Source organism: Neoarius graeffei, chromosome 28, assembly GCF_027579695.1.
Source record: "Neoarius graeffei isolate fNeoGra1 chromosome 28, fNeoGra1.pri, whole genome shotgun sequence".
Lineage (NCBI taxonomy): Eukaryota > Metazoa > Chordata > Actinopteri > Siluriformes > Ariidae > Neoarius > Neoarius graeffei.
The window spans coordinates 4,788,448-4,802,297 of record NC_083596.1 but is presented as its reverse complement, the minus strand read 5'-3'; the positions used below and the strand labels follow the sequence as shown (position 1 = coordinate 4,802,297).

Genomic DNA, 13,850 nt, shown 5'->3' with positions numbered 1-13,850 from the left:
AAGTTAAGATCGTCTCAACTGACGACTGAAGTGAGTGTTGCTTGCAAAGTGATGTTTTTTCAACCATTTAACAATGAACTTTGTGCTGCAATGCTTTTGGGGAACTCCCAAAAACACCTTGGCATACCTTCGAACTTCTTTAAAAAGGTGTTCTTTCCAAAATGTTATTGCCAGCACAAGATCCAAAACCAATAGCACCATCAAACCCAAACCCCTTGATCCAGGACCAGCTTGCTGCATCTCACCTCTATTATCCAAGCTGTGTTTATGGTTGACATCACATCCTCCTTTTCCTAGACTGTCCATGCTGCGAGTCCCCTGGCTGCAGAAGTCCTCATCCATCTGAACCTTCCCATCCAGCAGCTGGCCGGGCTGCTCATCGTCTTCGCAGTCGCAGTCATCCAGGATGGGCGTCTCACGGATGGCCATGCCGATGACTGATCCATGCTGGTGAGTACGAGGTGTCCGGAACCCATCCCTGGACTGGGGTGGTCCAAGCAGAACCGAAGGGATGTAATGGATCTCGTGGGTGGCCTCAGTGCTGGCGCTTTTCTGTGGTGCCCGACGGCGACGGCACCAACGCTGACGAGTGTACAGGACCAGAGTGAAGAGGAGGATGAGGAGGAGGAGAGCGATCAGGCCACCCTGAGAAAAGGAAAGGAATAACAGGTTTAGGATGGGATTGAGGACAGAAATAGCATCTGACATTGCTTCAGATGAACGTAATGCGCTTAGGGAAACATAGAGGGATTATTTTATCACAGTTTCTCTCAATCTCTTTCAGTCTCGTTCATTTCCAGGTGAATGTAATACTCGGAATCACTGAAAGACCGAGGGAAAAAAAAAAGTGTCCTTGCTTTGGACAGGAGAAATACTTTATATTCTTCAAAACTTTTGTCTATATTAAAAGGCAACATATAAAAACTAGTTGAAATAATAAGAACAAAGAAGAGAGGAATATCAGGCAGATATCATACCTTTTTTTTAACATTATATTTGTAACTCAAGACGACTGGCACAACAGTAGTGCGGCAAATTTTATTCATGTTCCATTTTATAAATCACAGGAGTATTTTATAAACAAAATAGCAAGAGGCTGACTAAATAAATGGGGGGAAAGATGTAGGATCCTGTAACACGTCGAAGTCGAGGTGGATAGATGTGATCATGAAGCTTATTTATTTAATCATTTCGCAAATAATAAATGTATGCTCATTAAATAATAAATAAATAAATAAATAAATAAAAAGCTAAAATGAAATTCAGATAACTGAAAAGAGTTTGAAACCAAAAGTAATTACATTTTCCTTGAAATCAAACAAACGAGAGTCAACCCAGTAAACAATCAACTCCAGAATTATTGGCACCCTTCACTAAAATGAGCAAAAACATCCTCAATGAGGCTGGAGCTCATACCAGCCACTGTCGTCGTGTGCGAGTTTGAAATCTGATCAATCCTGTAGGAGGAGAAGCGGTTTTTGTGAAATTTCATATGACCCCTCTGTCGCATCATCCATAGCAGACGGTGCCACCTGGTGAACAATTCTTGTTGGAATATGTCTTTAGAGTCTTCTGGGTGAGTTTCAGTGAAAACGTCTGAGCAGTTTAAGAAGAGTAGCGTTTAATGTGATGAGTCGCCCCAAAATTTCAGACACCTATAAAATCGTACATATGACAGGTGGTGCCATCACCTTGGCAACTTTTATACACACCCACCTGCAGAACATAGTATGTGAGTTTGATCAAAATTCGATCAATCCTGTAGGAGTAGCAATTTTTGTAAATTGTGGATGGCCGACGCGTGATGACATAAGCTCATCCGGCCTGGACTATGGCTGGATGAGCTAAAAACTAACACAAAAGTAAATATTCAGATGAAAAATAGGTTGTGGTGCAGGAAAAGAAGGTGCAAAACTGTTGTACTAGATTTATCCTACACCAAATTCATTCATTCATTCATTCATTATCTCTAGCCGCTTTATCCTTCTACAGGGTCGCAGGCAAGCTGGAGCCTATCCCAGCTGACTACGGGCGAAAGGCGGGGTACACCCTGGACAAGTCGCCAGGTCATCACAGGGCTGACACATAGACACAGACAACCATTCACACTCACATTCACACCTACGGTCAATTTAGAGTCACCAGTTAACCTAACCTGCATGTCTTTGGACTGTGGGGGAAACCGGAGCACCCGGAGGAAACCCACGCGGACACGGGGAGAACATGCAAACTCCGCACAGAAAGGCCCTCGCCGGCCACGGGGCTCGAACCAGGACCTTCTGGCTGTGAGGCGACAGCGCGAACCACTACACCACCGTGCCGCCCTATACATTTATTGTTACATTTAATATTGGAGAATGTCAGCAGTACGTTCCTGTTATTGTATACATATGTTCCAGCAGCTATAAACTGTTGTTCTATCATTTTCTTGAAGATAATAAGACCAACATTTAAAATAAATAAATGAATAAATAAAAATCCTGAAGACTTTCATGTGGTGGAAAACCTTTCCACCTTTATCTCGGACTGTTACAAAGAGCTGACACTAGAGACTCCTTCCATAAATGTTAAATAAATGTGTCTTTGGAGGAAAACTCACCATTTCAGAAAAACAGTATGTTTTTCTTTCTTGAATAACACCATGTAGATGATGTGGATCTGCTGTAAAAGAAATTTAACACCTTCTGAGAATTTACCTGTACTGTACAAGCCCAGAAAGTAGAGAACAGGAAGTAAACAAGGACCGCTTTGTGATAAATCCTCAAACGCATCATTTCATGACCATTTCAAGACCACTGATTCATTATTTAACTTTATTTATTTATCCATCCATTCTCTCAGCACCGGGTTGATCCCACCGGTTCAACAGCGAGAGGTGTGCTTTCTTTCCTTGCTTCCATCCTTCTCAATCGCATGATTTTGAAAAGAGACGGAGTAAGATTATCAATCACCAAATTTAAAAATTCCATCTTCATGAGCAAAAACAAACCCTGCTCAGATTACAGCTCATGCACTGGCAGCTGTTCATAAATCACAGGCTGGTGGACGGGCGCCGTCGCCGGGCGCACCTCACCCCGACTGAACGCATCCATTAATCTCACACCGCAGCAGAGCACATGCTGAATATCTACGTTCCTCCGAGGCAAATGCAGAGGAATGAGAGCAGGAAGAGTCATCACTCCTGAGGGTCGCAGGGGTCACGGTGCGAGTTGCGTTGAGCTTCAGAGCGACACTGTTGGGAATGACGCTGATGTATGCAAAGGGGAAAAAAAATGAAATCGGCTGCAAGCAAAGCGTGATACAAAATTCTTAATAGACTTTACGCAGGATGAACCGGATTGATTTTGTATATTCAGACACAGTCAGCATTCGGAATGAATATCAACCTCTCAAACAGCTCCAACTTCAGCAAATTTCTTTTAAACAAAAGCCGTAAAATATAGAAATATATTTTTTCATGTCTCATTTTTGTCGTCACCCAACTGCAGCTCTGGCCAAACACCAAGCGATAAAGACACACAGCTCGATGTTTCACTCAGCGTTTAAGACTTAATTAAGAATAAACAAGCAGTCTAACGAGGGTGGACTTCAGAGACCATCTGGCGGAGCAGTGATCGGTTTTGAAGGGATGCCATGACAGAGAACAACCAAACACAGACAGCAGTACTGACAGAAAATGCATCTTGAATCTTGAATTTCTAAAATAGTTTGGTCCAGAGCGAGCAAGAATCAATCTTATAAATTTAATCAGTTCAAATCCCATTATGGGGTTTGTGAACAGAGTCCATAAATGTGGAGTTTTTTTTTTTAATAGATTTTGGAGGACGGACCAAGTCATGAGGTGACTTTCAACCATTGTGTTTGTTACGCTAATAAAAATATAATTACTACTACTTCTTCATTACACTGTATCTATGTTAAATATCGACATGTTATGTTATGCGTTTATGACTATCCTTAGATCACGCAGTGTCCACTGTACAAGTCGCTGTGAAAGAACTGTTACTTTGGAAACTATAAGGAAAACTAGAATGTATTATAATTACAGTATGTTATAAAAAAAAAAAATGAATCAACACCTTCTGACCAATCAGAAGCCAGAGTTCAACAGTGATGTAATATACTTCCGGGGGCGTGTAATTATACACATTTTCTCTCTTTGTCCCATCTCTCCAGCTCTCTTTAGGTAAATGCCTTTCTCAGATAACGAGATGCCCAGGGACTTCAGTGTCTGTGTGTCTGTCTGTCTGTCTGTCTACAGTGGTGCTTGAAAGTTTGTGAACCCTTTAGGATTTTCTATATTTCTGCATAAATATGACCGAAAACATCATCAGATTTTCACACAAGTCCTAAAAGTAGATAAAGAGAACCCAGTTAAACAAATGAGACAAAAATATTATACTTGGTCATTTATTTATTGAGGAAAATGATCCAATATTACATATCTGTGAGTGGCAAAAGTATGTGAACCTTTGCGTTCGGTATCTGGTGTGACCCCCTTGTGCAGCAATAACTGCAACTAAACGTTTGCGGTAACTGTTGATCAGTCCTGCACACCGGCTTGGAGGAATTTTAGCCCGTTCCTCCGTACAGAACAGCTTCAACTCTGGGATGTTGATGGGTTTCCTCACATGAACTGCTCGCTTCAGGTCCTTCCACAACATTTCCATTGGATTAAGGTCAGGACTTTGACTTGGCCATTCCAAAACATTCACTTTATTCTTCTTTAACCATTCTTTGGTAGAATGACTTGTGTGCTTAGGGTCGTTGTCTTGCTGCATGACCCACCTTCTCTTGAGATTCAGTTCATGGACAGATGTCCTGACATTTTCCTTTAGAATTCGCTGGTATAATTCAGAATTCATTGTTCCATCAATGATGGCAAGCCGTCCTGGCCCAGATGCAGCAAAACAGGGCCAAACCATGACACTACCACCACCATGTTTCACAGATGGGATAAGGTTCTTATGCTGGAATGCAGTGTTTTCCTTTCTCCAAACATAACGCTTCTCATTTAAACTAAAAAGGTCTATTTTGGTCTCGTCCGTCCACAAAACATTTTTCCAATAGCCTTCTGGCTTGTCCACATGATCTTTAGCAAACTGCAGACGAGCAGCAATGTTCTTTTTGGAGAGCAGTGGCTTTCTCCTTGCAACCCTGCCATGCACACCACTGTTGTTCAGTGTTCTCCTGATGGTGGACTCATGAACATTAACATTAGCCAATGTGAGAGAGGCCTTCAGTTGCTTAGAAGTTACCCTGGGGTCCTTTGTGACCTTGCCAACTATTACACGCCTTGCTCTTGGAGTGATCTTTGTTGGTCGACCACTCCTGGGGAGGGTAACAATGGTCTTGAATTTCCTCCATTTGTACACAATCTGTCTGACTGTGGATTGGTGGAGTCCAAACTCTTTAGAGATGGTTTTGTAACCTTTTCCAGCCTGATGAGCATCAACAACGCTTTTTCTGAGGTCCTCAGAAATCTCCTTTGTTCGTGCCATGATACACTTCCACAAACATGTGTTGTGAAGATCAGACTTTGATAGATCCCTGTTCTTTAAATAAAACAGGGTGCCCACTCACACCTGATTGTCATCCCATTGATTGAAAACACCTGACTCTAATTTCACCTTTAAATTAACTGTTAATCCTAGAGGTTCACATACTTTTGCCACTCAGAGATGTAATATTGGATCATTTTCCTCAATAAATAAATGACCAAGTATAATATTTTTGTCTCACTTGTTTAACTGGGTTCTCTTTATCTCTTTTTAGGACTTGTGTGAAAATCTGATGATGTTTTTATGGCATATTTATGCAGAAATATAGAAAATTCTAAAGGGTTCACAAACTTTCAAGCACCACTGTACATATCTAAAAACAGCCCTGATTGGTCAAAAAATTCGGACTATTTTTCGATAATCACCCCGAGCGACTCGGCGAAATGGTGGCCGATCGCTTCGTCACTGTAAGTGAGGAAGAATGACAAATGATAAACGAAAATCTCATCTCATTATCTCTAGCCGCTTTATCCTTCTACAGGGTCGCAGGCAAGCTGGAGCCTATCCCAGCTGACTACGGGTGAAAGGCGGGGTTCACCCTGGACAAGTCGCCAGGTCATCACAGGACTGACACATAGACACAGACAACCATTCACACTCACATTCACACCTACGCTCAATTTAGAGTCACCAGTTAACCTAACCTGCATGTCTTTGGACTGTGGGGGAAACCGGAGCACCCGGAGGAAACCCATGCGGACACGGGGAGAACATGCAAACTCCGCACAGAAAGGCCCTCGCTGGCCCCGGGGCTCGAACCCAGACCTTATTGCTGTGAGGTGACAGCGCTAACCACTACACCACCGTGCCGCCCCATAAAAGAAAATGCTGTTCCTAAATAAATGCTATGAATAGATGCTACGAAGTTTGGTCTAAAACTATTTAAAGGTAAGTGGAGTTGTCATTTTATTTTATCGATTTGAAAACAAAGTATTTTACGGGACTCGGTGTAGATAAGTGACAAGTCTGCACCGCAAAGTTATTATATTTGCATGCTGCTCTTGAAGTTTGAAAAATTATTTTTTTAAATAAATCACCTGTGTATCCGCCTCAGACTCCGTGAATAATCACCTCAGCTTTGTCTCGGATATTATTAACTCCTTATTAACCTCGCTTGCGAGGTCTTTACAGGAAAATATCAGACCAAGGTCTTGACAGTACGGACCAAGCCGTAGGTGGGGACCGTACAAAAGACCTCGGTCTGATATTTTCCTGTAAAGACCGAGCAGGCGAAGTTAATAAGCAGTTTATTTTATGGCTTTTTTATTTCTAAGATTTAAACAGACGGTCATTATAATGAGGCGTGATGCTGCTTTCAGTCAGGTCACATTTGTAACGTAATTGAGTCACACATGCAGAATAAACAGCTAGCGGTTTCAAAACTGTTAGCGGTTAGTGGTTTCTGAACGCTCTTCGCTGCTCATTTCTTGAATAACTTAGTGACTCTTGTTCGTCTTTCAGCCATTTTTGATTTCTAATTAATCTTTTTTTGGTGTGATTTGTTTTTGTTTGTTTTGCAACATTGACGCGGGCGCCTTGGAAAGTAAGTCTGTAATTGCCCACGGGCATTACGGGAAAATCCTGCCCGCTGAGGAACCAATCAGAGCTCACGATTTTAACGGAAGTAGCTTGTGCCAGGTGGCACGGTGGTGTAGTGGTTAGCGCTGTCGCCTCACAGCAAGAAGGTCCGGGTTCGAGCCCCGTGGCCGGCGAGGGCCTTTCTGTGTGGAGTTTGCATGTTCTCCCCGTGTCTGCGTGGGTTTCCTCCAGGTGCTCCAGTTTCCCCCACAGTCCAAAGACATGCAGGTTAGGTTAACTGGTGACTCTAAATTGAGCGTAGGTGTGAATGTGAGTGTGAATGGTTGTCTGTGTCTATGTGTCAGCCCTGTGATGACCTGGCGACTTGTCCAGGGTGTACCCTGCCTTTCGCCCGTAGTCAGCTGGGATAGGCTCCAGCTGGCCTGCGACCCTGTAGACCAGGATAAAGCGGCTAGAGATAATGAGATGAGATGAGAATGAGGTTTATTTCGGTTACAATCTACAGTACAAAACTTAAATTTTGTGCACTCAGCTGACAAAGAATTATTATACATGCTTGCACTAAACATTTTCTCACAAAAAAAAAAATTAACAAACTAACTGAAAAAGGAATAGGCTGAAGCCAAGGCTTATTTTTGCCTATCCTGTACAATCCATAAAATAACCCAGAATATCAGTAATACAAGGGAAAAAAAACATAACGAAATTACTCTAAATTATTCTTCTTAATCATTTCACGTCAATCATTTTACATTGTAATCCTTAATTATTTTACCTTGCAATGTTTTTGTAAAATTCAACAGCGATCTACACAATTTCAAATCACCACTAAATACATTCCACAATATACAGTGGTGCTTGAAAGTTAGTGAACCCTTTAGAATTTTCTATATTTCTGCATAAATATGATCTAAAACATCATCAGATTTTCACACAAGTCCTAAAAGTAGATAAAGAGAACCCAGTTAAACAAATGAGACAAAAATATTATACTTGGTCATTTATTTATTGAGGAAAATGATCCAATATTACATATCTGTGAGTGGCAAAAGTATGTGAACCTTTGCTTTCAGTATCTGGTGTGACCCCCTTGTGCAGCAATAACTGCAACTAAACGCTTCTGGTAACTGTTGATCAGTCCTGCACACCGGCTTGGAGGAATTTTAGCCCGTTCCTCCGTACAGAACAGCTTCAACTCTGGGATGTTGGTGGGTTTCCTCACATGAACTGCTCGCTTCAGGTCCTTCCACAACATTTCCATTGGATTGAGGTCAGGACTTTGACTTGGCCATTCCAAAACATTAACTTTATTCTTCTTTAACCATTCTTTGGTAGAACGACTTGTGTGCTTAGGGTCATTGTCTTGCTGCATGACTCACCACCTCTTGAGATTCAGTTCATGGACAGATGTCCTGACATTTTCCTTTAGAATTCGCTGGTATAATTCAGAATTCATTGTTTCATCAATGATGGCAAGCCGTCCTGGCCCAGATGCAGCAAAACAGGCCCAAACCGTGATACTACCACCACCATGTTTCACAGATGGGATAAGGGTCTTATGCTGGAATGCAGTGTTTTCCTTTCTCCAAATATAATGCTTCTCATTTAAACCAAAAATTTCTATTTTGATCTCATCCATCCACAAAACATTTTTCTAATAGCCTTCTGGCTTGTCCACATTATCTTTAGCAAACTGCAGACGAGCAGCAATGTTCTTTTGGAGAGCAGTGGCTTTCTCCTTGCAACCCTGCCATGCACACCATTGTTGTTCAGTGTTCTCCTGATGGTGGACTCATAAACATTAACATTAGCCAATGTGAGAGAGGCCTTCAGTTGCTTAGAAGTTACCCTGGGGTCCTTTGTGACCTCGCCGACTATTACACACCTTGCTCTTGGAGTGATCTTTGTTGGTTGACCACTCCTGGGGAGGGTAACAGTGGTCTTTAATCTCCTCCAATTGTACACAATCTGTCTGACTGTGGATTGGTGGAGTCCAAACTCTTTAGAGATGGTTTTGTAACCTTTTCCAGCCTGATGAGCATCAACAACGCTTTTTCTGAGGTCCTCAGAAATCTCCTTTGTTCATGCCATGATACACTTCCACAAACATGTGTTGTGAAGATCAGACTTTGATAGATCCCTGTTCTTTAAATAAAACAGGGTGCCCACTCACACCTGACTATCATCCCATTGATTGAAAACACCAGACTCTAATTTCACCTTCAAATTAACTGCTAATCCTAGAGGTTCACATACTTTTGCCACTCACAGATATGTAATATTGGATAATTTTCCTCAATAAATAAATGACCAAGTATAATATTTTTGTCTCATTTGTTTAAATGGGTTCTCTTTGTCTACTTTTAGGACTTGTGTGAAAATCTGATGATGTTTTGGGTCATATTTATACAGAAATATAGAAAATTCTAAAGGGTTCACAAACTTTCAAGCACCACTGTAACTCCCAAAAATGAAACACTTCTATATTTAACATTAGTTCTCACATTACCTCTTTTAAAGACACCCAACCCTCTTAAATTATAATTTTTTTTCTCTTAATTTAAAAAAAAATGAATACAGGTGGGAAGACTTTTATTCTTTACTCGAAATAGTATTTCTAATGTTTTTAAGTATACAATATCAAATAATTTTAAGGTACAGACTCTATAAATAGTTTATTAGTGGTTTCACGATAGGAAGCTTTATTTATTATTCTGATAACTCTTTTCTGGAGTTTAATTATAGGGTCTAAATATGTTCTATATGTATTTCCCCAAACCTCAACACAATATTGCATATGGCATTATAAGTGAGAAATACAATATACACAGACATTTCTTGTTCAAAAAATCGCTTGTTTTGTAAATAATACCAATAGTGTTAGATAATTTCCGTTTTATATATTCTATATGTGGCTTCCAACTGAATTTATGATCTAAAATTACTCCCAAGAATTTAGTTTCATATACTCTTTCAATTTCAACTCCATTTAGGATTAATTGAATTTCACAATTTGCCCTAACCCCACCAAACACCATACATTTTGTTTTCTTTTCATTTAATGCTAACTTATTGATATCAAACCATTCTTTTAACCTGATCAACTCCTTTTCTACTGTTGTCAACAATTCTTTAATATCTGGTTCTAAACAAAATAAATTTGTATCATCCGCAAATACAATAAATTTCAACTTATTAAATACTGTACAAATATCATTCAAATGAAGTATAAATAACTTAGGTCCCAATACTGAACCTTGTGGAACACCACAAGTTACTTTTCTAAGATGTGACAGAGTATTATTAATTTTTACATACTGAAACCTATTATTTAAATAACTTCTTATCCAATTTAGTGTAACACCTCTTATGCCATCACGCTCCAATTTCTGCAGAAGCAAGGAATGATTAATTGTGTCAAACGCTTTATGTAAATCAACAAAAACACCTACATCGTATTGTTTCTTATCTATAGCTGTAGCTATATTTTCTACAAATTCCATCACTGCTAAGGATGTTGATCGGTTGCTCCTAAACCCATATTGATGGCCACTCAATAGCTCATATTTCTCCATAAAATCATCCAGTCTATTTACAAACAATTTTTTGAGTATTTTTGAAAACTGAGGTAGCAAAGACACAGGTCTGTAATTTGACACAATACGTTTATCAGCATTTTTATAGATTGGGACCACCTTAGCCATTTTCATCATCTCATCTCATTCTCATTATCTCTAGCCGCTTTATCCTGTTCTACAGGGTCGCAGGCAAGCTGGAGCCTATCCCAGCTGACTACGGGCGAAAGGCGGGGTACACCCTGGACAAGTCGCCAGGTCATCACAGGGCTGACACATAGACACAGACAACCATTCACACTCACATTCACACCTACGGTCAATTTAGAGTCACCAGTTAACCTAACCTGCATGTCTTTGGACTGTGGGGGAAACCGGAGCACCCGGAGGAAACCCACGTGGACACGGGGAGAACATGCAAACTCCACACAGAAAGGCCCTTGCCGGCCACGGGGCTCGAACCCAGACCTTCTTGCTGTGAGGCAACAGCGCTAACCACTACACCACCGTGCCGCCCCCCATTTTCATCATATCAGGAAAAATACCTGTTTGAAAGATTTATTACATATATAAGTAAATGGTTTGAGGACACAGTCCATTACTTCCTTTATAAGTGACAAATCAATAGTATTCTCATCTGTAGATTTTTTACTCTTAAACTTTCAGACCACTTCTAATACATCACTCTCACAAACTCCGCCAAGGAACATTGAATTATTACTGTTGAATACGGAATCATAATTATGGTCTACATCACTAATTTCCCTTGCTAAATTTGGGCCTACATTAACAACTAAAAAATCATTAAACTCATTAGCAATTTCCTCAGTATTTTCAATAATTGAATTATCATTATTTTCAAAATATGTTGGAAAATCATTTTTACTGCGATTTATCATGACATTGAGCACTCTCCAGGTACCCTTAATGTTATTTTTATGTTTTAGCAGCAATTGATCATAATAGTCATAATATTCACATCACCTTTGAGGAATAATTGTTAAATTAAAAAGAAATCAGATTTTGGCAATAATTAGCATTGAAATTAATGCATTATTTTGACAATTAAATAATTCTGGAAAACATAACACGCCAAAACAGTTAATGCAGATTAATCGCACTCCATGGTGCCCCTTGACCCCGTCTGTCACTGTGTACAGAACAACACGAACACATGCTACCTTCATATGTTTGGTAAGAAGGTCCTACTTCCCATTTGTGTCGTCAGAATTACGAGTACATTACATCATACTCCAGTGCTTGTTTGTTGGAGTGAAATGTCCTTTTCTCTGCCATATTGAAAGGACGAAGTTCATCCCAACTCAGGAACTCGAGTTTCAAAATTATTTCCAATGTTCCCACTCAAACACGCCATCAGCTTGTAAGTTTATGTGCAACTTCCAAGTCGACAGCTAACTTGTATTTAACATAATTCCGATTATTGCTGCACTTAGCAGCGAGCTTGGAGGTCAAACCTCGCTATGCTACCGTGAGCACCCGGTCTCGTCAAGCCACACTCAAACAGGTGACTAGACGCAACCTGAGTACGTTTACCTGTAACAGATCAACCAACTCGGTAGCTAAATAGACAGGGTTAACAAAGGCTTTACAGATTGACACGATTTATAAACTGTATTCGAGAAATAGAACCATGTCCAAAATCCAACACCAAAATAGGAGCGAAAGAGGATGTTATAAATACTGACTTCTTTTTTTTTAAATGCTTCACATAGCATATATTGATCTAATCAAAATTAACTCTCATTCTTGTGATATATATGGTTTAAATACTAGCTTTCTGTCTACTCATGTTAGCACTTTCATACCTCTGTTCCATCACCTTATAAATCTCTGTATTAGGTTCTCTACTTTTCCTTCTTATTGGAAAACTGCCCAAATCATTCCAATCTTTAAATCTGATGATCCCACTAGTATATCAAATTATAGACCCATATCAATCCTTCCAGTAATGTCCAAATTACTTGAAAAAATCCTCTGTAATCAACTAAGTTTTTACCTTGAAAATGGAAACTGGCTTAATGACTCCCAGCATGGTTTTCGTGCCAAGCGATCAACTATGACGGCACTATTATTATTTACAGAACACATAAGACACTCTTTAAACAAAGGCTATATAACTGGTGCTATTTTTATTGATTTTCGTAAAGCTTTTGATATTGTAAACCATCAGATTCTGTTGGACAAACTTATCTCATTTCAGTTATCTTCTTCTGTGATCTCAATGCTGTCTTCATATCTCACTAATAGGTCACAAGTTGTTAAGATTGGTCATGAAAGATCTGACTCTTTAGAGTGTAATATGGGTGTTCCCCAAGGTAGTATACTTGGTCCGTTACTTTTCCTGCTGTATATAAATGATCTTCCTTGCATTTGTAAATTCTCAAACTGTTTGTTGTATGCCGATGACACTGTTATTTTTTTTCTGATTCTGACCCTAACATTATTAATTTAAAACTATTATCTGACCTTCAGCATCTTCATGATTGGCTGGAAACAAATCATTTAACCATCAACGTCAAGAAGACTGAATGTATGTATTTTTATTCCCAAAGGAAAAGCCTGTCCATCTCTGTCCCTATTACCCTTTCAAATCAAAACCTTGTGACCACAAAAACCTATAAATATCTTGGTGTGATTTTGGATTCACATCTTACTTACAGAGAACACACAATTAAGTTAGCAAGTAAAGTTAATCAGAAGCTATATGTTTATAGTAAGATCAGACCATATTTGTCACCCTCAGTATCACACACATATTTACACATAATTATTCTTTCAACATTATCTTATTGTCTTCCTATTTGGTCTCTCACTACAAAAGAAATCACAGAACCAATTGCTAGATTATACACTGTAAAATATAATAAGTTGACTTTACTTAAAAAAAATATGCAAAGTCGTTGCCTCAAAAAAAAGTCATTTATGTTGATTTAGATAAATTAGATTGGGTTAACTTATTTTTTGTGAGTTTGCAGTACTCAAATTAACTTAGATTAGTTTGATTACATTAACTTATTTATTTTGAGTTTGCAGTACTCACATAAACTTATATTAATTTGATTACATTAACTTATTTATTGTGAGTTTGCAGTACTCATCTTATATAATTTTGATTACATTAACTTATTTATTTTAAGTTTACAGTACTCAAATC

At 39.3% G+C, this 13,850-nt stretch overlaps 1 protein-coding gene across 1 annotated transcript in view; it reads right to left on the bottom strand.

Annotated features, from left to right (window-relative positions):
- LOC132875498 (astrotactin-2-like) overlaps nucleotides 1-13,850 on the bottom strand; it is a 908,673-nt gene that overhangs the window by 634,092 nt on the left and 260,731 nt on the right. Inside the window, exon 3 of the mRNA XM_060912306.1 lies at nucleotides 246-645. Within this exon, the coding sequence (XP_060768289.1) occupies nucleotides 246-645 (400 nt within the window). The remainder of the gene's footprint in view (nucleotides 1-245; nucleotides 646-13,850) is intronic.